This window comes from Engystomops pustulosus, unplaced genomic scaffold (genome assembly GCF_040894005.1).
Source record: "Engystomops pustulosus unplaced genomic scaffold, aEngPut4.maternal MAT_SCAFFOLD_89, whole genome shotgun sequence".
Taxonomy (NCBI): domain Eukaryota; kingdom Metazoa; phylum Chordata; class Amphibia; order Anura; family Leptodactylidae; genus Engystomops; species Engystomops pustulosus.
The window spans coordinates 38,507-65,348 of NW_027284975.1; the positions used below are offsets into that span (position 1 = coordinate 38,507).

Consider the following 26,842-nt stretch of genomic DNA (forward strand, 5'->3'; position numbering starts at 1 on the left):
CTACCTGGCTGCATCCTTCTTCACTGTCTTCACAGACAATAATCCCTTGGCGCATCTGAGCACCGCTCGTCTTGGAGCACTGGAACCACGGTGGGCCTCCAGACTTGCCAACTTCAACTTTACCATCAAGTACCGGGCTGGTAAGACCAATGACAACGCCGACGCTCTGTCCCGTCTCCCTGACCAGTGGGAGGGACCCTCCACGAATGCTCAGTGGGAAGATGTCGAGATGCCAGCGTTCTATGCCCGGTTTGTGCGTCAAGATGCCCAGAGAGTTTACTCCTTATTGTCAGAGGCAGCGCCAGCTACTCCTCAAGAAGAGTCAGAGCCCCCTGCGGAAAAGGACCTCTGGATAAGTCTTCAGGCTGATAGCCTGAACTAATGGACTATATCTCTAGTGGGCGAGTGCCTGAAAGAATCCGCCACAGAAGAGCTGATGGAGAACTGTCTCAATTGTGGCGCCAGAGAAAGACTCTGAACATGCATCAGGGTCTGCTAAAGAGAAGAACCCTGGACCCTATCACTTATGACCGGCTGTACCAGATTGTGATTCCCAGGAGGGACGCCAAGATAGTACTGGATATGTACCATGACCAGTCAGGACACTTTAGCGTTCAGAAGACTGAAGCCACCCTCCCAAGGTGCTTCTACTGTGTCAACATGAAGCCCGACATCGAAGCCTGGTGTCGGGAATGCCTAGCCTGTGCCATCGCTCAAGGAGAGCGACACAATCAAAGGGCCCCTCTACATCCCATTGTGAGCCAACGGCCCTTAGAGATCCTGGCATTGGATCATGTGAAGTTGGAGCCCAGCAGATCCAGTCACAGTTATGCTCTCATGATCATTGACCACTATACCAAATTTGTGGTTGCAGTACCCGTCAGAGATCTATCTGCAAGGACCACCGCAGCGGCCCTGTGGAAGAGCTTCATCCTCCCCTATGGCTGTCCGGACCAGATCCTTACGGACCAAGGAACGGCATTGAGTCCCAAGTCTTCCAGGAGCTGTGCACTCTATATGGCTGCAAAAAGCTGAGGACCACAGCCTATCATCCCCAAGGCAACGGGCTTTGCGAAAAGATAAATCAGACTCTAATCAACATGCTGAGGACTCTGATCCCTGCAAAAAGGGCTGACTGGCCAAAACTGTTGCCCAAATTAGTGTACCTGTACAACAATACCACTCATTGCTCCACAGGATACACCCCGTATTATCTGATGTTCGGGAGACACGGCCAGCTCCCTGCTGATATGACCTGGGACATGGAGTCCCCTGATTCCCAGTCTTTACTCCCCCAGACTGACTGGGTTCACGAACACCAGAGGCGCCTGGCGGATGCCAGAGAAGTTGTGGATCTGCGGTTGGAAGAGGCCCGAGAGAAACAAAAAAGGGACTTCGATCGTAATGCCTGTGCTGAGCCTCTTGCCCCAGGGGATCGAGTGTGGCTGCGCAACAACCATCCCACCAGTAAGCTAGATGGGCGTTGGGAGCGTGAGCCATACCTAGTTAGGGACAGTCTCTCCCCTGAAGTCTACGAGATTTCAAAAGGAGACCGTCCACTACTCCGGGTACATAGGAACCCGCTGAAGAGATGTCTTTGTCCTTTTGCCCCTATATCCACACCTCTCACCTCGACCCCCAACTTACAGACCTCCTTGTGTTCGCCTACCCCCAGTTTCTTAGAACTTGTGACTGTGCCTCAACTCTGTTTTGCCACTCCAGTAAGAGGTACCCCAGAGAGACCATCATCCCCACCGCAGTCTCCAATACTGCTGCCTGTGGAGGATGATCCGGCTCCAGTGTCTGCAACCCCTGAAGCATCAGAGGCAGCTGAGACTCCGACTCCAGCGCCTGACTCAGAGGAGGACGATGAGGAGGTTGTTATCTTCTCCCAGCCGGAACTTCGGAGGTCTCAAAGGGAGACAAAAGGTAAAGCTCCTGCGTACCTGCAGGAGTACCAACTGGTGTCACACAGAAGGAGGAGGCAGGTACACTTTTCTGACACCGAAGTACTTACCACCGAAGAAGATACTGAGTAACCCCTGAAGGGCTGTAGCCCTCTTCAGGTACTGTGCCTATTGTAAATATTATTACTGCTATCTAGAGATGAGCGAACATTCTCGTCCGAGCTTGATGCTGGTTGGAGCATTAGCGTACTCGAAACTGCTCGTTGCTCGGACGAGTATTTCGCCAGCTCGAGAAAATGGCATCTCCCGCCGTTTTGCTTTTTGGCGGCCAGAAACAGAGCCAATCACAAGCCAGGAGACTCTGCACTCCACCCAGCATGACGTGGTACCCTTACACGTCGATAGCAGTGGTTGGCTGGCCAGATCAGGTGACCCTGGAATAGACTAGCCCCTGCCCGCGCTGCTCGGATCATTCTGTGTCTGGATGCCGCTAGGGAGAGAGCTGCTGCTGGTCAGGGAAAGCGTTAGGGTGTTCTATTAGAATAGTGTTAGGCAGGAGTGATTCAACAAGAACCCAACAGTCCTTCTTAGGGCTACAATAGCATTTTATTTTACTTTTTTTTTGTTTGCTTGTGGCTGGGCTTGCTGCTATTAGTAGTGCAGCTAGTACCATATTGTGAGTAATTTGCAGGGAGACTTGTGTTTAGCTCTTAGTGACACACATATCCACCTCAAACACCGAAGTGGGACAAGTTAATAGGGGTTTGATTTGAATTAGGCACAGTCTGCTGATTTATTTTTTTTTACGTTTATTTCTTTTTAGAACTCACAGTAATCTGCCAAAGCAGTGTGCTTTGAGTGTGGGCTAGAAAATAGCCATAGGAGAACCCCAACGGCTTACTTAGGCCTACAATAGCGTTATATTTTCCTTTTTTTGTTTGCTTGTGGCTGGGCTTGCTGGCATTACTAGTGCAGCTAATACCATATTGTGAGTAATTTGCAGGGAGACTTGCGACCGTTGTGTTTAGCGCTTAGTGACACACATATCCACCTCAAACACCGAAGTGGGACAATTTATTAGTGGTTTGATTTGAATTAGGCACAGTCTGCTGATTTATTTATTTTTTACGTTTATTTCTCTTATAACTCAAAGTCATCTGGCACAGCACAAAATCCAGTTGTGTGCTGTCAGTGTAGGTTAGAAACTAGCCATAGCAATTGGATAGCATCGTTTTGTTTTAAAAAAAAACACAAAAAAAAAATTTTAAGTTTACACTTCAATTTTGAAAATGTTTAACCCGAGGGCTAGGGGTAGAGGACGAGGGCGTGGACGTGGGCGTCCAACTACTGCAGGGGTCAGAGGCCGTGGTCCTGGGCGGGGTGAGACACCGCCTGCTGATGAGGGAGCAGGGGAACGCCGCAGAGCTACACTCCCTAGGTTCATCATGTCTCAAGTTACTGGGACTCGTGGTAGAGCACTGTTGAGGCCAGAACAGTGCGAAGAGGTGATGTCGTGGATTGCGGACAATGCTTCTAGCCATTTGTCCACCAGTCAGTCTTCCACGCAGTCCACCCATGTCACCGAAATCAGCACTCCTCCAGCTCCTCCACCTCAGCCTCCTTCCCCCCAGTCTGCCCCCTCCCAGCAAAATTTGGCATTTGAATAGGCATACTCTGAGGAACTGTTTTCTGGATCCTTCCCACAGTCACAAACCACTTGTCCGGTTGCTGCTGAGCAATTTTCCGATGCCCAGGTTTTCCACCGGTCGCAGTCTGTGGGGGATGATGACATTATTGACGTAGTGGAAGAAGTGTGTAAAGAGGTGTCGGACGATGAGGAGACACGGTTGTCAGACAGTGGTGAAGTTGTTGTCAGGGCAGGAAGTCCGAGGGGGGAGCAGACTGGGGGATCGGAGGATGATGAGGTGACAGACCCAAGCTGGGTTGATAGGTCGGGTGAACACAGTGCTTCTGAGATGGAGGCGAGTCCTATAGCAGAACAGGTTGGAAGAGGCAGTGGTGGGGCCAGACGGAGAGGCAGGGCCAGAGCTGGTGCATCAGCGCCAAATGTTGCCCGCAGTCAAGCTACCGTGGCGAGGGCTAGATTTTCAGAAGTCTGGAGGTTCTTTAAAGAAACACCGGATGACCGACGGACTGTGGTGTGCAACCTTTGCCAAACCAGGATCAGCAGGGGTTCCACCACTACTAGCTTAACTACCACCAGTATGTGCAGGAATATGAATGCTAAACAACCCACTCAATGGCACCAAGCCCGTTCACCTCCGGCCGGGCACACCACTGCTCCTTCCCCTGTGTCATCTGCTAGTCAGCCCCCTGTCCAGGACCACGGTCCAAACACCTCCCGTGCGAAAACCACACCTTCGCCTCCACGATCCTCCACAGCATCCACCAGCGTTCAGCTCTCCATACCCCAGACGCTGGAGCGCGAAAGGAAGTATAGCGCAACACACCCACACGCCCAAGCCCTCAACGTCCACATCTCCAAGTTGCTTAGCTTGGAGATGCTGCCCTATAGGCTGGTAGAGACCGAGGCCTTTTGAAACCTTATGGCGGCGGCCGCCCCTCGGTATTCGGTCCCCAGCCGCCACTACTTTTCCCGATGTGCCGTCCCAGCCCTGCACCAGCACGTGTCAGACAACATCATCCGTGCCCTGACCAACGCCGTTTCTGACAAGGTCCACCTGACCACGGACACGTGGACGAGTGCTGCCAGGCAGGGCCACTATATATCGCTGACGGCACATTGGGTTAACTTGGTGGAGGCTGGGACCGAGTCTGACCCTGGGGCTGGTCATATACTGCCGACGCCGAGGATTGCGGGGCCTACCTCGGTCCAGGTCTCAAAGGCCTACTATGCCTCCTCCTCCTCCCACCCCTCCTCCACCTCCTCCTCCTCCCACCCCTCCTCCACCTCCTCCTCCGAATTACCATCCGTGGGCATGGCGCCATCAGTCGGTAGCTCTAGGCACAGCAGCAGTGCCGTCGCTAAGCGACAGCAGGCGGTGCTCAAACTGCTGAGCCTAGGCGACAAAAGGCACACCGCCCAAGAGCTATTACAGGGCATCACGGCACAGACTGATCTGTGGCTGGCACCGCTGAACCTGAAGCCAGGCATGGTTGTGTGTGACAACGGCCGTAACCTGGTGGTGGCTCTGCAACTCGGCAGACTGACACATGTGCCATGCCTGGCCCATGTGTCAAATCTCATAGTTCAGCGTTTCCTCAAGACATACCCCAATCTGTCTGATTTGCTCACGAAGGTGCGCCGCATCTGTGCGCATTTCAGGAAGACAAGAACAGATGCTGCCACTCTCAGGGAAGCACAGCGCCGCCTCCAACAGCCCGCTCACCGACTGTTGTGCGACGTGCCCACGAGGTGGAATTCAACATTAACCATGTTATCCAGAGTTTACCAGCAGCGCAGAGCGATTGTAGACTGCCAGATGTCAACTTCCACCAGAACTGGTAGTCAGGTCAGTCAGCTTTCTCAAGTCTACAATGAGGAGTGGACGTGTATGTCTTATATCTGTCAGGTGCTGAGTAACTTTGAGGAGTCAACACAGATGGTCAGTGGCGATGCCGCCATCATCAGCCTCACCATCCCGCTGCTTGGCCTGTTGAAAAACTCTCTGATCAGCATGAAGTCGGAAGCTTTGCGCTCGTCACAAGAGACGGGGGAAGAAGATTCCCTTGTTGATAGCCAAAGCACCCTTAGGTCTGTTTCTCAGCGCATATGGGAGGAGGTGGAGGAGGATAAGGAGGATGAGGAGGAAGAGGAGGAGAATGTTGGCGAGACAGAAGAGGGGACCATTGTTCAGTCCTTCACTGTTCAGCGTGTATGGGCAGAAGAAGAGGAGTTGGAGGAGGAGGAAATGGACAGTCAGGCCAGTGAGGGGAGTGAATTCTTACGCGTTGGTACTCTGGCGCATATGGCAGATTTCATGCTAGGCTGCCTATCCCGTGACCCTCGCGTTCAAAGAATTTATTCCAGCACCGATTACTGGGTGTTCACTCTCCTGGACCCACGGTACAAGCAAAATCTTTCCACTCTCATCCCTGGAGAGGAAAGGAGTGTGAGAATGCATGAATACCAGCAGGCCCTGGTGCACAAGCTGAAACAGTATTTCCCTTCTGACAGCGCTAGCGGCAGAGGGCGTACTTCTGCGGGACAAGTAGCGAGGGAGAGTAGGCGAGCAGGCAGCTTGTCCAGCACTGGCAAGGGTACGCTTTACAAGGCTTTTGCCAGCTTTATGTCACCCCAGCAAGACACTGTCACCTGTCCCCAGTCTCGGCAGAGTAGGGCTGATCTTTACAGAAAGATGGTGAGGGAGTACGTAGCTGACCATACCATCGTCCTAAATGATCACACAGCTCCCTACAACTACTGGGTTTCAAAGCTGGACATGTGGCACGAACTGGCGCTGTACGCCTTGGAGGTTCTTGCCTGCCCTACCGCTAGCGTCTTGTCCGAGCGGGTTTTCAGTGCAGCTGGTGGCATCATCACTGATAAGCGTACACGCCTGTCGACTGACAGCGCTGACAGGCTGACGCTTATCAAGATGAATAAAGGCTGGATTTCTCCGGATTTTCATTCTCCACCAAGTGAAAGAAGCTGAACCTGAATAATGTATGCACTCCTCCTCCTCATTGTCCTCCTTCTCCTCCTCTTTGTACACTAAAGCAGAGGAAACTGGCTATTTTTTGCCAGGGCCAACTGGCTCTAGCTATAGTACTCTATGTATTTAATTTTTCTGGAGGGCCAACTACCCGGTCCTCTGTTTTAAGCAATTTTTGGGAGTGCCACATACAGGCACTCAATCTATTTAATTTTTCTGGAGGACCACCTACCTGCTCCTCTGGTTTGAAAACTTTTTTGGACTGCCACATACAGGCACTCAATTTATTTAATTTTTCTGGAGGACCACCTACCTGCTCCTCTGGTTTGAAAACTTTTTTGGACTGCCACATACAGGCACTATCCAAATTAAATTGTCTCCATAGCAGCCTCCACATGTCGTCTTTTTAGCTGGCACCACACGTTGTCTCCATTGCTACCTCCACACGTCATCGCCATTGCTGCCTCCAAAAGTCGTCCATATAGCTGCCTCCATACATGGTCTCCTTATCAAACGAACTGTGTCAAGTAGAATTTTGGGTTGTTTTCATGGCTTCCACAACAAACTTTGTCGCCACCCTGCTGTGTAATCCACAAAATATACTGGCAAACTTTTATCATTTACCAATATTATTTCAGCGCTTCTTGCGCATCTGTTTACATTCCCCTCACCCGCCATATCCTAAACTTATAAGAACGCTACTACACTTGATCTTATACAAAAGGTTCTTAGAAGTGCTGTTTGGGGAGTAGCCTAGAGACAGGGGCTTGGATTGGCGAAAGCTCGCCTGGCAGCGGAACGCCAGCTCCATCCCAAGATCCAACTAACATTGTTTTAACTGCAGCACCTTTAATCTACTACTAGTTCACTGCCTCCGTACATCGTCCCCTTATCGTCAGGCAGAATTTTCAGGTGTTTCACCAGATACATAGTGGAACGCGGCCCATCTGTCGCCGCCATGCTGGAGACCTGAAGTTGCAATCATAGCAGCTCAATATGGATGCCCCATACTGTCGCTCTTAATCATGGAACCATTTCCGTAAAAACAATTAAAAATAGAACCGCTATGCTATTCCATTATTCCTAGGTGAAATATTCAAACGACCCGGCCTGCTTTGAAAATTATAATTTTTTCAAAGTAAACGCTTCTGGCCCCCAGGCCCATTTTGGGTGGGGAGGAGCCGAGAGACAGGGGCTTGGACAGGCGAAAGCTCGCCTGGCAGTGGACCGCCAGCTCCATCCCAAGATTAGGCAGCCTCAGAGGCATCCATGCATGCTGCCCCTGCTGTTTCCTGTCCATTTTGCCTCCACGATCCTCCACAGCGTCCACCAATGTCTCATTTCAACTCTCTATACCCCAGACGCTGGAGCACGAGAGGATATGCAGCACATCATTCCCTTATCAAACGAGCTGTGTCAGGCAGAATTTTCAGGTGTTTCACCAGATACATAGTGGAACTCGGCCCATCTGTCGCCGCCATGCTGGAGACCTGAAGTTGCAATCATAGCAGCGCAATATGAATGCCCCATACTGTCGCTCTTAATCATGGAAGTCGTCTCCATGGCTGCCTCCACATGTCGTCCCCTTATCAAACGAGCTGTGTCAGGCTTCTTTTTCGGGTGTTTCACCAGATACGTTATGGAACTTGGTCACTATGTCGCCACCATGCTGTGTTATCGACTAAATATACCGTCAACCTTTTGTTCACATAGGAAATCATTTCAGCGCTTCTTGCTCACCTCCTTTGGTGAAGCCTGAGTCCATTTAGGGTATGTCGCCATGACACTCTCTAGCCTGCCGCTGCTGCCACTGCCTCTGCATGCCGTCCCCTATAGTGTCAGGGTCAATTATTGGATGTTTTAGATGCTATCTAGCTTCATTCTGTCACTCTGTCATGGCCATGCTGTTGCCCATAATTTTGGCATAATGGTGCGATTAAGCAGCCTCAGAGGCATCCATGCATGCTGCCCCTGCTGTTTCCTGTCCATTTCCGTGGTGTTTCCATCCTTTTCTGAGGTTCCCAGGTGTTTGGCCAAGCTTCCCTGTGCAGAGCCTTGGTCCCCTTGAAAAATGCTCGAGTCTCCCATTGACTTCAAGCATCGAGCATCGGGAAAAGTTCGTCTCGAATAACAAGTACCCGAGCATTTTAGTGCTCGCTCATCTCTACTGCTATCCCATTTGGGCTGAGTGCCCCTATTCCACAAGAGCCAGAAACTGTCCTGAGACTCTCACCCTTATTTATCTCAGTCAAGAGACTCTCCTTGAACTGAACACTGTCATGTGCTATGATAGCACCCCTTCCTCTGCCACAGCAGAGATTCCTACAAAGGACTCTGTCCCTCTACACATAGAGGAGACCCTTTGATTCTTTTATTGCACTTTTCCCCACATCAAGGGCTGTACCCAGAAGATGGACTTTGTTATTAAAGACCTTCTGAGAGACTTTTGCCAGATACTACAAGGGAAAAGTTGCTATTGACTTCTTATATTGCACTTAATGCCTTCCTTTTTAGGTAAAGAGATATTTGTTATCCTGCTACCCTGAGTAGCCTACCTCTGTAACGTTTGTAACGTTATTTTTAAGATGTGTACCCATTGGGCTCCTAAGCCAATGAGAGTTTACCAAAATGTTTGCACTCTGTCAATTTATGCCAGTAGTTTGCACTAACCTTTTATAGGCTTTTCAGATTGTAGTGTGGCTGTGTCGGACCGTTTATATGTAAACCCTGACCGCAATCTTATGCCTCAAACCGAAGCTTCGTAAGTGGGGGTAGTCCGTAAACTGCGGGTCCTTAGGGGACCAGGGGTGTTACAGAGTTAGCACCTGGATGCCACTCATACAAGGGTAAGAATGTCAGTCGGCAGGTACTTATACATTTGTATAATGTCTCATTGTGTCATATATGCCAATGTAATGCATATACACACTATATATTTGTCGCTAGGGAAGAAGTGTTTATATAACAAATATACAGGCCCTGGTGCAAGGAGTGGATTACAGTACATGAGACCACACCTTTCCTACTGTACAGTTTGGTTTAATGGCGTCAGCAACCAACTGTCACATATGTCCTTGTCTTAGTCCGACACCAACCCAGGTGCCTGTCTCCAGGGCCATGGGCGGTTTGTCCCTACAGATCATGTAGCCTGCACTTCACAGAAGTGCCTTCTTTATATCTACCTCTACCGGCCATCACTTGCACGGACCTCCCAGAGGTCCCCCGTTGCTGTCCAGCGGTTGGTCCTCTGCACCCCAATCAGTCCGTAGTCGAGCTGAGGTCGGCTCTTTCAATTGCCCCGGGGGTATGCAACACCCTCGCCGATGCAAGGCAGAGGAGTGGTTGCGAATATGTCCCACCATGTAGCTTGCAGCCTGTGAAGGGTCTGATCAACCCCACAGCAGGTCACTACATAACAAATACCTCACATAGATGGGCATTGCAGTGGTAGATCCTGCCTGGTAAGGCAGGAGTTAATTCTTTGATGTGATGTAAGATGTGTCATCCAATCACATGTGTTATCCTAATGTCTGTGAGCTGAGAGGTAATTGGAGGAGTAGCCACCACCTGACCAGTGGGAGCAACAAAACCCTGGTCAGGAAACTTCTAGAGTGCAGTCAGTCAGACCAGGGAGTCTGAACAAGTCAGTTCTCTCTCAGAAGAGAGTGCAGTGTGAGGAGAGAGTTCACTCTCTCAGATTAGAGACTCGGCCCAGATCCCTGCTGAAGACTGTAGTGAGACAGTTAGTTAGGAAAGGGATATCATCCTACCTTCAAGGGTGATATCTGAAGCAACCCAGGACAAGCTGAAGCATCCTTCTAGGACACAGCTACCTCCCAGCCTGTCATTGCATCCAGGCTGATGATCTCCATCCTGTGGCTCCCTCCAACTGCATCTCAGCAATCTACCGTTCTGTTAAGGCACGTTGCTGCGGTTCCTGTCGGTTCCAATAAAGAACTGTAAGTTGTTTTTGTTCAACGTCTGCCTCCGTCTGGTCCCTGCTACTACGGCTGTTACCATCACGGGCATCCTGTCCACCCCACAGAGACCCATACTCTAGACACCAAAGGGTTGCCCCAGGGAGATCCGCTATAGCAGCCTCTCCCTCATCATTTCTTGCCAACACCACCCTGCTGGAGACCTGCCAGGCTGTAGGACAGCCCTCCGGTTCCCCATACCAAGCACCGTGACACTAGCGTGCCTAGGCCGCAACCGCCAGCCACTCCGGTACTGCGGGCCCCGGCTGACTCCAGGCCCTGAGAAAAGGCTAGGCCCCGGTGGGGGATGTTGCACCGGATACCTGGAGCTACTGGAGGCTTTGCTCTCCTTCTAGTTCCGACTGAGCCAAGGTCCATACTCAAGCCACGGGCAGCTCGATTCAGTACCAAGGATTATTATTTATTGGGGTCATTATGAAATATTATATATTCCATATGTCTCATAGAGCCTGATCACTGCTGTGACGCCATCTACTGTCCATAACTGGCAATGCAGCTGATGTGTTTTATCTGCCTGGAAGGAGGGTTTACTTGTTGACCAATTAGATCTATTTTTTTATGACTGTCAATCCTGTTCTGACCCAACATTCCTAATTCGATGCCTGAAAGTTTTCCCAGAGTGGAAGTTTATTAATTCCTGCAGAGACTAGTATCTTACTGCTGCTGCTCCGATCATATACAGAGCCCGTCCTTAACTTGCTACTCCAGCCATAAGCTCCTGGATCTGGGCTGAGAGCGACACCAGACTGCACTGGACCTGACACTACCTCAGCCCATTAATGTGTTCCGAGTCTTGGAATAAAGTGACTATAAGGCCCCTTCCACACTTGCGTTGCAGATCACGTCAGAGTTTGTTCAGTGTCTCAGTTTTTCACGCGCAGATAACGCGCGTGAAATGGACTCAGGGCTGAGCTCTATCTTTTCTATGGCAATTGATGCGTGAAAAACGCATTGCACTTGCAAGTGTCTCATAGTGCGATGCGTTTTTGATGCGTCTCCATAGACTTGTATGGTGCGTTTTTCACGCGCATGAGTTGCAAAAGTAGAGCATGTCGAGATTTAATCTCGCATTAAAAAAAACACGCGTTTGCGCATGAAAAAAAATGCAAGTCTGAAAAAGACCATTGATTACAAAGGGTCAGAGTGCAATGCAAGTTCTGCACATCAAAAGCACGCGCAGAAAAAGTGCGTGAAAGAGGCCTAAATGTAATGTTTATCACTTCTGTCTCCACGTGTGATCCCTGGCTGCCGCTAACATCAAGGGCCTCCTCTCTACCATCTACCCAGGGATCCCTGCATCACACATATACCGGGAGTGCCCCAGGGGGAACCTCCATCCTATTGTGGGCCCCCCTCTTCTTGTATCCTCTCCGTGGCCCTGCTCTGTGTAGAAGAGGCCTGTTCACCTGGACAAAGCATGACACAAACTAGTGCTAGGCTGCACTTCAGCCAGCCGCTCAGCTACCCCCACACCATGAGGTCAGCCCCCGAGCATGTTGCCGGAGGTGTCATGTTATATCATTACACTGTTATAGTAGGGAGTGTCCTGTAATCTCCTTATAATGTTGCAGGAGGTGTCATGTTATATCATTATACTGTTATAGTAGGGAGTGTCCTGTAATCTCCTTATAATGTTGCAGGAGGTGTCATGTTATATCATTATACTGTTATAGTAGGGAGTGTCCTGTAATCTCCTTATAATGTTGCCGGAGGTGTCATGTTATATCATTACACTGTTATAGTAGGGAGTGTCCTGTAATCTCCTTATAATGTTGCCGGAGGTGTCATGTTATATCATTACACTGTTATAGTAGGGAGTGTCCTGTAATCTCCTTATAATGTTGCAGGAGGAGGTGTCATGTTATATCATTATACTGTTATAGTAGGGAGTGTCCTGTAATCTCCTTATAATGTTGCAGGAGGTGTCATGTTATATCATTACACTGTTATAGTAGGGAGTGTCCTGTAATCTCCTTATAATGTTACAGGAGGTGTCATGTTATATCATTATACTGTTATAGTAGGGAGTGTCCTGTAATCTCCTTATAATGTTGCCGGAGGTGTCATGTTATATCATTACACTGTTATAGTAGGGAGTGTCCTGTAATCTCCTTATAATGTTGCAGGAGGTGTCATGTTATATCATTATACTGTTATAGTAGGGAGTGTCCTGTAATCTCCTTATAATGTTACAGGAGGTGTCATGTTATATCATTATACTGTTATAGTAGGGAGTGTCCTGTAATCTCCTTATAATGTTGCCGGAGGTGTCATGTTATATCATTACACTGTTATAGTAGGGAGTGTCCTGTAATCTCCTTATAATGTTGCAGGAGGTGTCATGTTATATCATTATACTGTTATAGTAGGGAGTGTCCTGTAATCTCCTTATAATGTTGCAGGAGGTGTCATGTTATATCATTACACTGTTATAGTAGGGAGTGTCCTGTAATCTCCTTATAATGTTACAGGAGGTGTCATGTTATATCATTATACTGTTATAGTAGGGAGTGTCCTGTAATCTCCTTATAATGTTACAGGAGGTGTCATGTTATATCATTACACTGTTATAGTAGGGAGTGTCCTGTAATCTCCTTATAATGTTACAGGAGGTGTCATGTTATATCATTATACTGTTATAGTAGGGAGTGTCCTGTAATCTTCTTATAATGTTGCAGGAGGTGTCATGTTATATCATTATACTGTTATAGTAGGGAGTGTCCTGTAATCTCCTTATAATGTTGCCGGAGGTGTCATGTTATATCATTACACTGTTATAGTAGGGAGTGTCCTGTAATCTCCTTATAATGTTGCAGGAGGTGTCATGTTATATCATTATACTGTTATAGTAGGGAGTGTCCTGTAATCTCCTTATAATGTTGCAGGAGGTGTCATGTTATATCATTATACTGTTATAGTAGGGAGTGTCCTGTAATCTCCTTATAATGTTGCAGGAGGTGTCATGTTATATCATTATACTGTTATAGTAGGGAGTGTCCTGTAATCTCCTTATAATGTTGCAGGAGGTGTCATGTTATATCATTATACTGTTATAGTAGGGAGTGTCCTGTAATCTCCTTATAATGTTACAGGAGGTGTCATGTTATATCATTATACTGTTATAGTAGGGAGTGTCCTGTAATCTCCTTATAATGTTACAGGAGGTGTCATGTTATATCATTATACTGTTATAGTAGGGAGTGTCCTGTAATCTCCTTATAATGTTACAGGAGGTGTCATGTTATATCATTATACTGTTATAGTAGGGAGTGTCCTGTAATCTCCTTATAATGTTACAGGAGGTGTCATGTTATATCATTATACTGTTATAGTAGGGAGTGTCCTGTAATCTCCTTATAATGTTGCAGGAGGTGTCATGTTATATCATTACACTGTTATAGTAGGGAGTGTCCTGTAATCTCCTTATAATGTTGCAGGAGGAGGTGTCATGTTATATCATTATACTGTTATAGTAGGGAGTGTCCTGTAATCTCCTTATAATGTTACAGGAGGTGTCATGTTATATCATTATACTGTTATAGTAGGGAGTGTCCTGTAATCTCCTTATAATGTTGCAGGAGGTGTCATGTTATATCATTACACTGTTATAGTAGGGAGTGTCCTGTAATCTCCTTATAATGTTACAGGAGGTGTCATGTTATATCATTATACTGTTATAGTAGGGAGTGTCCTGTAATCTCCTTATAATGTTGCAGGAGGTGTCATGTTATATCATTACACTGTTATAGTAGGGAGTGTCCTGTAATCTCCTTATAATGTTGCAGGAGGTGTCATGTTATATCATTACACTGTTAAAGTAGGGAGTGTCCTGTAATCTCCTTATAATGTTACAGGAGGTGTCATGTTATATCATTATACTGTTATAGTAGGGAGTGTCCTGTAATCTCCTTATAATGTTACAGGAGGTGTCATGTTATATCATTATACTGTTATAGTAGGGAGTGTCCTGTAATCTCCTTATAATGTTACAGGAGGTGTCATGTTATATCATTATACTGTTATAGTAGGGAGTGTCCTGTAATCTCCTTATAATGTTACAGGAGGTGTCATGTTATATCATTATACTGTTATAGTAGGGAGTGTCCTGTAATCTCCTTATAATGTTGCAGGAGGTGTCATGTTATATCATTATACTGTTATAGTAGGGAGTGTCCTGTAATCTCCTTATAATGTTACAGGAGGTGTCATGTTATATCATTATACTGTTATAGTAGGGAGTGTCCTGTAATCTCCTTATAATGTTACAGGAGGTGTCATGTTATATCATTACACTGTTATAGTAGGGAGTGTCCTGTAATCTCCTTATAATGTTGCAGGAGGTGTCATGTTATATCATTATACTGTTATAGTAGGGAGTGTCCTGTAATCTCCTTATAATGTTGCAGGAGGTGTCATGTTATATCATTACACTGTTATAGTAGGGAGTGTCCTGTAATCTCCTTATAATGTTACAGGAGGTGTCATGTTATATCATTACACTGTTATAGTAGGGAGTGTCCTGTAATCTCCTTATAATGTTGCAGGAGGTGTCATGTTATATCATTATACTGTTATAGTAGGGAGTGTCCTGTAATCTCCTTATAATGTTGCCGGAGGTGTCATGTTATATCATTATACTGTTATAGTAGGGAGTGTCCTGTAATCTCCTTATAATGTTGCAGGAGGTGTCATGTTATATCATTATACTGTTATAGTAGGGAGTGTCCTGTAATCTCCTTATAATGTTACAGGAGGTGTCATGTTATATCATTATACTGTTATAGTAGGGAGTGTCCTGTAATCTTCTTATAATGTTGCAGGAGGTGTCATGTTATATCATTATACTGTTATAGTAGGGAGTGTCCTGTAATCTCCTTATAATGTTGCAGGAGGTGTCATGTTATATCATTATACTGTTATAGTAGGGAGTGTCCTGTAATCTCCTTATAATGTTGCAGGAGGTGTCATGTTATATCATTACACTGTTATAGTAGGGAGTGTCCTGTAATCTCCTTATAATGTTGCAGGAGGTGTCATGTTATATCATTATACTGTTATAGTAGGGAGTGTCCTGTAATCTCCTTATAATGTTACAGGAGGTGTCATGTTATATCATTATACTGTTATAGTAGGGAGTGTCCTGTAATCTCCTTATAATGTTGCAGGAGGTGTCATGTTATATCATTATACTGTTATAGTAGGGAGTGTCCTGTAATCTCCTTATAATGTTGCAGGAGGAGGTGTCATGTTATATCATTACACTGTTATAGTAGGGAGTGTCCTGTAATCTCCTTATAATGTTGCAGGAGGTGTCATGTTATATCATTATACTGTTATAGTAGGGAGTGTCCTGTAATCTCCTTATAATGTTACAGGAGGTGTCATGTTATATCATTATACTGTTATAGTAGGGAGTGTCCTGTAATCTCCTTATAATGTTGCAGGAGGTGTCATGTTATATCATTATACTGTTATAGTAGGGAGTGTCCTGTAATCTCCTTATAATGCTGCAGGAGGTGTCATGTTATATCATTATACTGTTATAGTAGGGAGTGTCCTGTAATCTCCTTATAATGTTACAGGAGGTGTCATGTTATATCATTATACTGTTATAGTAGGGAGTGTCCTGTAATCTCCTTATAATGTTGCAGGAGGTGTCATGTTATATCATTACACTGTTATAGTAGGGAGTGTCCTGTAATCTCCTTATAATGTTGCAGGAGGTGTCATGTTATATCATTACACTGTTATAGTAGGGAGTGTCCTGTAATCTCCTTATAATGTTACAGGAGGTGTCATGTTATATCATTATACTGTTATAGTAGGGAGTGTCCTGTAATCTCCTTATAATGTTACAGGAGGTGTCATGTTATATCATTATACTGTTATAGTAGGGAGTGTCCTGTAATCTCCTTATAATGTTACAGGAGGTGTCATGTTATATCATTACACTGTTATAGTAGGGAGTGTCCTGTAATCTCCTTATAATGTTGCAGGAGGTGTCATGTTATATCATTATACTGTTATAGTAGGGAGTGTCCTGTAATCTCCTTATAATGTTGCAGGGGGAGGTGTCATGTTATATCATTATACTGTTATAGTAGGGAGTGTCCTGTAATCTCCTTATAATGTTGCAGGAGGTGTCATGTTATATCATTATACTGTTATAGTAGGGAGTGTCCTGTAATCTCCTTATAATGTTGCAGGAGGTGTCATGTTATATCATTACACTGTTATAGTAGGGAGTGTCCTGTAATCTCCTTATAATGTTACAGGAGGTGTCATGTTATATCATTACACTGTTATAGTAGGGAGTGTCCTGTAATCTCCTTATAATGTTGCAGGAGGTGTCATGTTATATCATTATACTGTTATAGTAGGGAGTGTCCTGTAATCTCCTTATAATGTTGCAGGGGGAGGTGTCATGTTATATCATTATACTGTTATAGTAGGGAGTGTCCTGTAATCTCCTTATAATGTTACAGGAGGTGTCATGTTATATCATTATACTGTTATAGTAGGGAGTGTCCTGTAATCTCCTTATAATGTTGCAGGAGGTGTCATGTTATATCATTATACTGTTATAGTAGGGAGTGTCCTGTAATCTCCTTATAATGTTGCAGGAGGAGGTGTCATGTTATATCATTATACTGTTATAGTAGGGAGTGTCCTGTAATCTCCTTATAATGTTACAGGAGGTGTCATGTTATATCATTATACTGTTATAGTAGGGAGTGTCCTGTAATCTCCTTATAATGTTACAGGAGGTGTCATGTTATATCATTATACTGTTATAGTAGGGAGTGTCCTGTAATCTCCTTATAATGTTACAGGAGGTGTCATGTTATATCATTATACTGTTATAGTAGGGAGTGTCCTGTAATCTCCTTATAATGTTACAGGAGGTGTCATGTTATATCATTATACTGTTATAGTAGGGAGTGTCCTGTAATCTCCTTATAATGTTACAGGAGGTGTCATGTTATATCATTATACTGTTATAGTAGGGAGTGTCCTGTAATCTCCTTATAATGTTACAGGAGGTGTCATGTTATATCATTATACTGTTATAGTAGGGAGTGTCCTGTAATCTCCTTATAATGTTGCAGGAGGTGTCATGTTATATCATTACACTGTTATAGTAGGGAGTGTCCTGTAATCTCCTTATAATGTTACAGGAGGTGTCATGTTATATCATTATACTGTTATAGTAGGGAGTGTCCTGTAATCTCCTTATAATGTTACAGGAGGTGTCATGTTATATCATTATACTGTTATAGTAGGGAGTGTCCTGTAATCTCCTTATAATGTTACAGGAGGTGTCATGTTATATCATTATACTGTTATAGTAGGGAGTGTCCTGTAATCTCCTTATAATATGACTTTCTGTTCTGATCAGGTGGGAAGCCTGGTGAAATATCTGGATCCTGATGACCTGGGACGGATCAATTTCAAGGCCTTCTGCCAGGGGGTCCTGGCCATTAAGGGTAGGTGATTACTTCTGCTGTGTGTCATGTGACTGAACCTCCCTCCCCGTTACGTACAGTAACCCCAATCCTTCCACTCTACAAGTTACCGAGAAGCCTATCCACCCTCCAGAGACAAGTTCTACATGTTCTTTTCCTCCTCCAGACTCCTCTGCCCTCCTCCTCCAGACTCCTCTGTCCTCCTCCTCCTCCTCCAGACTCCTCTGTCCTCCTCCTCCTCCTCCAGACTCCTCTGTCCTCCTCCTCCTCCTCCAGACTCCTCTGCCCTCCTCCTCCAGACTCCTCTGTCCTCCTCCTCCTCCTCCAGACTCCTCTGTCCTCCTCCTCCTCCTCCAGACTCCTCTGTCCTCCTCCTCCAGACTCCTCTGTCCTCCTCCTCCTCCTCCAGACTCCTCTGTCCTCCTCCTCCTCCAGACTCCTCTGCCCTCCTCCTCCTCCAGACTCCTCTGTCCTCCTCCTCCTCCAGACTCCTCTGCCCTCCTCCTCCTCCAGACTCCTCTGCCCTCCTCCTCCTCCAGACTTCTCTGCCCTCCTCCTCCTCCAGACTCATCTGTCCTCTTCCTCCTCCAGACTCCTCTGCCCTCCTCCTCCTCCAGACTCCTCTGCCCTCCTCCTCCTCCAGACTCCTCTGTCCTCCTCCTCCTCCAGACTCCTCTGCCCTCCTCCTCCTCCTCCAGACTCCTCTGCCCTCCTCCTCCAGACTCCTCTGCCCTCCTCCTCCTCCTCCTCCTGCAGACTCCTCTGCCCTCCTCCTCCTCCAGACTCCTCTGCCCTCCTCCTCCTCCACACTCCTCTGCCCTCCTCCTCCTCCACACTCCTCTGCCCTCCTCCTCCTCCACACTCCTCTGCCCTCCTCCTCCTCCACACTCCTCTGCCCTCCTCCTCCTCCAGACTCCTCTGTCCTCTTCCTCCTCCAGACCCCTCTGTCCTCTTCCTCCTCCAGACCCCTCTGTCCTCCTCCTCCTCCTCCTCCAGACCCCTCTGTCCCCCTCCTCCTCCAGACCCCTCTGTCCCCCTCCTCCTCCAGACTCCTCTGTCCCCCTCCTCCAGACCCCTCTGTCCTCCTCCTCCTCCAGACTCCTCTGTCCTCCTCCTCCTCCAGACCCCTCTGTCCCCCTCCTCCTCCAGACCCCTCTGTCCTCCTCCTCCTCCAGACCCCTCTGTCCTCCTCCTCCTCCTCCAGACCCCTCTGTCCTCCTCCTCCTCCTCCTCCTCCAGACCCCTCTGTCCTCCTCCTCCTCCTCCTCCAGACCCCTCTGTCCTCCTCCTCCTCCAGACTCCTCTGTCCTCCTCCTCCTCCTCCTCCAGACTCCTCTGTCCTCCTACTCCTCCAGACTCCTCTGCCCTCCTACTCCTCCAGACTCCTCTGCCCTCCTCCTCCTCCAGACTCCTCTGTCCTCCTCCTCCTCCAGACTCCTCTGCCCTCCTCCTCCTCCTCCAGACTCCTCTGCCCTCCTCCTCCTCCTCCAGACTCATCTGTCCTCTTCCTCCTCCAGACTCCTCTGCCCTCCTACTCCTCCAGACTCCTCTGCCCTCCTCCTCCTCCAGACTCCTCTGTCCTCCTCCTCCTCCAGACTCCTCTGCCCTCCTCCTCCTCCTCCAGACTCCTCTGCCCTCCTCCTCCAGACTCCTCTGCCCTCCTCCTCCTCCTCCTCCTGCAGACTCCTCTGCCCTCCTCCTCCTCCAGACTCCTCTGCCCTCCTCCTCCTCCACACTCCTCTGCCCTCCTCCTCCTCCACACTCCTCTGCCCTCCTCCTCCTCCAGACTCCTCTGTCCTCTTCCTCCTCCAGACCCCTCTGTCCTCCTCCTCCTCCTCCTCCAGACCCCTCTGTCCTCTTCCTCCTCCTCCAGACCCCTCTGTCCTCCTCCTCCTCCAGACCCCTCTGTCCTCCTCCTCCTCCAGACCCCTCTGTCCTCCTCCTCCTCCTCCAGACCCCTCTGTCCTCCTCCTCCTCCAGACCCCTCTGTCCTCCTCCTCCTCCAGACTCCCCTGTCCTCCTCCAGACCCCTCTGTCCTCCTCCTCCTCCTCCAGACCCCTCTGTCCTCCTCCTCCTCCTCCAGACCCCTCTGTCCTCCTCCTCCAGACCCCTCTGTCCTCCTCCTCCAGACCCCTCTGTCCTCCTCCTCCTCCTCCAGATCCCTCTGTCCTCCTCCTCCTCCTCCAGACCCCTCTGTCCTCCTCCTCCTCCTCCAGACCCCTCTGTCCTCCTCCTCCTCCAGACTCCCCTGTCCTCCTCCAGACCCCTCTGTCCTCCTCCTCCTCCAGACCCCTCTGTCCTCCTCCTCCGGACCACTCTGTCCTCCTCCTCCTCTTCCGGACCCCTCTGTCCTCCTCCTCCTCCTCCGGACCCCTCTGTCCACCTCCTCCTCCTCCGGACCCCTCTGTCCTCCTCCTCCGGACCCCTCTGTCCTCCTCCTCCTCCTCCGGACCCCTCTGTCCTCCTCCTCCTCCTCCGGACCCCTCTGTCCTCCTCCTCCAGACCCCTCTGTCCTCCTCCTCCAGACCCCTCTGTCCTCCTCCTCCTCCTCCGGACCCCTCTGTCCTCCTCCTCCTCCTCCGGACCCCTCTGTTCTCTTCCTCCTCCTCCGGACCCCTCTGTCCTCCTCCTCCTCCAGACCCCTCTGTCCTCCTCCTCCTCCTCCTCCGGACCCCTCTGTCCTCCTCCTCCTCCTCCGGACCCCTCTGTCCTCCTCTTCCTCCTCCTCCGGACCCCTTCCACACTTGCGTTGCAGATCACGTCAGAGTTTGTTCAGTGTCTCAGTTTTTCACGCGCAGATAACGCGCGTGAAATGGACTCAGGGCTGAGCTCTATCTTTTCTATGGCAATTGATGCGTCAAAAACGCATTGCACTTGCAAGTGTCTCATAGTGCGGTGCATTTTTGATGCGTCTCCATAGACTTGTATGGTGTGTTTTTCACGCGTGTGACTTGCAAAAGTAGAGCATGTCGAGATTTAATCTCGCATTTAAAAAAACACGCGTTTGCGCATGAAAAAAAATGCAAGTCTGAAAAAGACCCATTGGTTACAAAGGGTCAGAGTGCAATGCAAGTTCTGCACATCAAAAGCACGCGCAGAAAAAGCGTGCGAAAAACGCAAGTGTGAAAGGGGCCTAAATGTAATGTTTATCACTTCTGTCTCCACGTGTGATCCCTGGCTGCCACTAACATCAAGGGCCTCCTCTCTACCATCTACCCAGGATCCCTGCATCACATATATACCGGGAGTGCCCCAGGGGGAACCTCCATCCTATTGTGGGCCCCCCTCCTCCAGACCCCTCTGTCCTCCTCCTCCTCCTCCGGACCCCTCTGTCCTCCTCCTCCTCCTCTGGACCCCTCTGTCCTCCTCCTCCTCCTCCGGACCCCTCTGTCCTCCTCCTCCGGACCCCTCTGTCCTCCTCCTCCTCCTCCAGACCCCTCTGTCCTCCTCCTCCTCCTCCGGACCCCTCTGTCCTCCTCCTCCTCCTCCGGACCCCTCTGTCCTCCTCCTCCGGACCCCTCTGTCCTCCTCCTCCTCCTCCGGACCCCTCTGTCCTCCTCCTCCTCCTCCGGACCCCTCTGTCCTCCTCCTCCGGACCCCTCTGTCCTCCTCCTCCGGACCCCTCTGTCCTCCTCCTCCGGACCCCTCTGTCCTCCTCCTCCGGACCCCTCTGTCCTCCTCCTCCTCCTCCGGACCCCTCTGTCCTCCTCCTCCTCCTCCGGACCCCTCTGTCCTCCTCCTCCGGACCCCTCTGTCCTCCTCCTCCTCCGGACCCCTCTGTCCTCCTCCTCCTCCGGAGCCCTCTGTCCTCCTCCTCCTCCGGACCCCTCTGTCCTCCTCCTCCTCCTCCGGACCCCTCTGTCCTCCTCCTCCTCCTCCGGACCCCTCTTTCCTCCTCCTCCGGACCCCTCTGTCCTCCTCCTCCTCCTCCGGACCCCTCTGTCCTCCTCCTCCGGACCCCTTTGTCCTCCTCCTCCTCCGGACCCCTCTGTCCTCCTCCTCCTCCTCCAGACCCCTCTGTCCTCCTCCTCCTCCAGACCCCTCTGTCCTCCTCCTCCTCCAGACCCCTCTGTCCTCCTCCAAACTCCTGTCCTCCTGCTCCATTTTTGGTAACTAAGAACTGTCACTGCTACTGTTACACTGTGACACAGATTTAATGCCTTGATATATAGAGAGGGATCTTCTCAGAGAGAAGAAACCTCTCTATATACCAAGGCATTAAATCTGTGTTCCAGTGTAACAGTAGCAGATAACAGCTCTTACTTACCAAAAATCCTCAGCTAGATAATCACTGGACTCATAGCTCAGTGATTAGGGGGTCCTATCTTTAATGCAGAGGGTCTGGGGTCCGAATCCCAGACTGGGCAAAAATGTATTTAATTTAATTAAATAAAGAGCTTGTGTCTGGGGAACCCCTGTGAGACCCCATATGGAAAGATGCTGATCTGAACCTGTTCCCTGCTCTCCGCTAACCCAACACTTCTCTCAAAAGGATTCCCTGCCCGATGTCAGTACAAGCCATTCAGTACTATGAGTTCAGGCTGTGAAAGTATTTACTATGCGGGACCTGGAGGGAAAATCCGTGATAATCTGATAGCTGCCCCTGACACAGGGCAGAGGTAAAAAAAACGGGACTGTCCCGGCAAAACCAGGATGGTTGGGAGCTATGCATCTCTCTGATACCAAGGCCACCAAAAGAAACATGACAATAGGCAATAGACACGTGTCTTCTGTATCCCCGGTGACCGGAAATCTTGGAATCAGGAATACTTTTACTCTCACATGTTACATGAGTGCATCGGTCATAATTCCAGACTTTATTTTGGAATGTAAGGGGACAGATCAGCATCAGTCCCATGGGCCTCCCTTACGTAGGTCCTCGTTGTGGATTTTACTCCTAGAACTTTGAATCTGGAGAAATGTTTGTAGGCTCAGCAACTGAAGAAGAGTCACAAGGATGAAGTCCTGACAAGGCATCAGCCTTTCCATCTCTCTACACTGGGCTGTAATAGATCCTAAAATGGAATTGGTTAAGGAGCAAAATCCTCTGACGCGGAGACAAATATTGATTAGAACCACAATTTGCTGCGCTGCCTCAGGGATGAATCTTTCTCTCCTTTCCTCTGAGACAGGATCATCATCATCAACAATTGATCTGGAAGAATCAGGACCTGATCAATGGAGAACTTTGTCTTTAGATGGAGTAAAGCATCCTGTGCTTGACACCAGACTAGAAGTATTGTTATCTTTGTCTGATTGGTGCAAATAGGGCAGAAAGTTTTTGAATAAACGTCTGTAGAAACTAGAGAATCCCACAAAAAGTTGAACCTCTTTCACATTGTTGGACATAGGCCTGTCAATAATTGCTTGGATCTAGAGTCCATCTGTAGACTTTGGGGAGAGATAATAAAGCCCAGGAACTGGATCTACTCAATGAAATTCACAATTTTACAACTTAAATACATGAGCCTGGAGAACATTAGTAAATCGTTCAAGTAAAGGACCAAAGGGTCTCAAGGTGCCACAAAAAAATAGCCAAATTCTCAGGGATTTATTCTTTGAGGTTCTGGCTCTGCCAATGGGTGTAGGCTTCCAAAGGGAATAGCTGCCCCTGGCAACAGTTTAATGGGACAGTCATAAGGTCTATGCGGCAGTCATAAGGTCAATGGGGCAGTCATAAGGTCAATGGGGCAGTCATAAGGTCAATGGGGCAGTCATAAGGTCTATGGGTCAGTCATAAGGTCTATGCGGCAGTCATAAGGTCTATGCGGCAGTCATAAGGTCTATGCGGCAGTCATAAGGTCAATGGGTCAGTCATAAGGTCTATGGGTCAGTCATAATGTCAATGGATCAGTCATAAGGTCAATGGGTCAGTCATAAGGTCAATGGGTCAGTCATAAGGTCTATGGGTCAGTCATAAGGTCTATGGGTCAGTCATAATGTCAATGGATCAGTCATAATGTCAATGGGTCAGTCATAAGGTCAATGCGGCAGTCATAAGGTCAATGGGTCAGTCATAAGGTCTATGGGTCAGTCATAATGTCAATGGATCAGTCATAAGGTCAATGGGTCAGTCATAAGGTCAATGGGTCAGTCATAAGGTCTATGGGTCAGTCATAAGGTCTATGGGTCAGTCATAATGTCAATGGATCAGTCATAATGTCAATGGGTCAGTCATAAGGTCAATGCGGCAGTCATAAGGTCAATGGGTCAGTCATAAGGTCAATGGGTCAGTCATAAGGTCTATGGGTCAGTCATAAGGTCTATGGGTCAGTCATAATGTCAATGGATCAGTCATAATGTCAATGGGTCAGTCATAAGGTCAATGCGGCAGTCATAAGGTCTATGGGTCAGTCATAAGGTCTATGGGTCAGTCATAATGTCAATGGATCAGTCATAATGTCAATGGATCAGTCATAAGGTCAATGCGGCAGTCATAAGGTCTATGGGTCAGTCATAAGGTCTATGGATCAGTCATAATGTCAATGGGTCAGTCATAAGGTCTATGGGTCAGTCATAAGGTCAATGGGTCAGTCATAAGGTCAATGGGTCAGTCATAAGGTCAATGGGTCAGTCATAAGGTCAATGGGGCAGTCATAAGGTCAATGGGGCAGTCATAAGGTCAATGGGGCAGTCATAAGGTCTATGGGTCAGTCATAAGGTCTATGGGTCAGTCATAAGGTCTATGGGTCAGTCATAAGGTCTATGCGGCAGTCATAAGGTCAATGGGTCAGTCATAAGGTCAATGGGTCAGTCATAAGGTCTATGGGTCAGTCATAAGGTCTATGGGTCAGTCATAAGGTCTATGGGTCAGTCATAAGGTCTATGGGTCAGTCATAAGGTCTATGGGGCAGTCATAAGGTCAATGAGGGGGGAATTTGTCGCCCTTCTTTTTGTCTCACATTAACAAAGTCTTTAGAACTATTTGGCAATGCAGAAGAATCTTCAATGTTTCCAGTGACTTCTCTAGGGTGCTGACCCAAAGATGTCTATTCCAGTGAAGATCCATTCCAGACATGATCTTAGTTTCACAGCTGATTCTGGGATTCTGGGCCTGCACCCATGGTTTACCCAAGATAATTTGAAAATGAGCAGCTAAAATCAGCAAAAAAGACAAAACCTCTTGGTGACGAGGTCCCATAATTATCCCCAGAGGTTCTGTCTCTTGACCGATTGGGTCTGAGCTCCGCAGGGACCCACCAATGGTCCATCATCGCAGAAGTGAATATTCACTGAGGACCAGCTCTAAACTTGGTTGGTAGTAAGTAATGAGAACTCGTCTTTAGGTGTAATATTGGATAGAGAGGATTAAACGGATGACGTCATCCACAGGGGGCACCGGTCCAGAGGCGACAGATTCCTCCTCAGAAGATTCGGGATCGGCTATTCATGAGGAAGCAGAAGCTTCTGTCCTCTTCTGGCAGCACTCTGTGCACGGTCACTCGGCTGCAGAGTCCTTAGAGGTAGAGGCTGAGGTGGAGAAATAATGGCTGGGATCAGGCAGAGCGTCACTTTTCTTGTCTACGCTCAATACGAACACAATGGAGCACAGAATCATCAAAGTCTTGGGAGCGTCAGCGCCGGACATCTCAGCTTGTTCCACTTGGTATCAATGAACCTTCTGAATTCTGCGGAAGATTCACAACTCGTAACGCTGGTAATGTGGCTTCTGCCGTAGCACTCCATCAGGGTTGTCAGATGCTTGACCCATGGCTGCCGGGAAGGCTTCCACATCATCGGGGCGGACGTCATTTGCTACGGCTTTATGGGTCAGTAACATAAGAAATGAGCAGATCTTGCATTGGTTAATAAATCCCCGGTACTTCTCACAGTCGCCACCGCACCGCTGTAGAGGTAGTGCAGGTGGTAGAGTAGGGATAATACATGTAGGTCTAGTCCGGTGAGGGCGCGGTCACATGGAGAGTCTAGAAATACAGCGCTAGGGAATGGGGGTGGCCTCGGCGCAATCCTATGTAATCGGTAACCAGAAGGTGGTTCAGTGCGCGGGAAACAAGATGCATTCGATCCACCATCTTGGGTACTGCAGTGATGAGGAGCAGAACCACTAGAGGTCCATAATTACTTTCTTCCTGAATACTTTGTCCTTCACATTTTGCACCCGGCTGATCCCTTCTCATCTTTTTTATTTAGGATGTAAGGAACTACTGCGGGGTGTCCTCCAGGTGAGTGGGAAGAAGGTCCCCAACTTCTCTCCCAAAGTCACCTACTACAATCAGGTAAGTTAGAGGGGTTCACTCCCATGCACTTCCATTAAATTTGTGTAAACTACAGGACAGGTGAGGAGGAGATGCACCCACCGCACATAGAGGAGGAGGAGTACTGTGCTCCACACATACAAAGAGGAGGAGGAGTACTGTGCTCCACACATACAAAGAGGAGGAGGAGTACCGTGCTCCACACATACATAGAGGAGAAGGAGTACCGTGCTCCACACATACATAGAGGAGGAGGAGTACCGTGCTCCACACATACATAGAGGAGGAGGAGTACCGTGCTCCACACATACATAGAGGAGGAGGAGTACAGTGCTCCACACATACATAGAGAAGGAGTACTGTGCTCCACACATACATGGAGGAGGAGTACTGTGCTCCACACATACATGGAGGAGGAGTACTGTGCTCCACACATACATAGAGGACGAGGAGTACTGTGCTCCACACATACATAGAGGAGGAGTACTGTGCTCCACACATACATAGAGGAGGAGTTCTGTGCTCCACACATACAAAGAGGAGGAGGAGTTCTGTGCTCCACACATACATATAGGAGGAGTATTGTGCTCCACACATACATAGAGGAGGAGGAGTAC

At 48.4% G+C, this 26,842-nt stretch overlaps 1 protein-coding gene across 1 annotated transcript in view; it reads left to right on the plus strand.

Annotated features, from left to right (window-relative positions):
- The window catches only part of RAB11FIP4 (RAB11 family interacting protein 4), a 149,618-nt gene that overhangs the window by 26,294 nt on the left and 96,482 nt on the right, over positions 1-26,842 (plus strand). Inside the window, 2 exon segments of the mRNA XM_072131553.1 lie at positions 17,942-18,029; positions 26,161-26,246. Of these exon segments, the coding sequence (XP_071987654.1) occupies positions 17,942-18,029; positions 26,161-26,246 (174 nt within the window).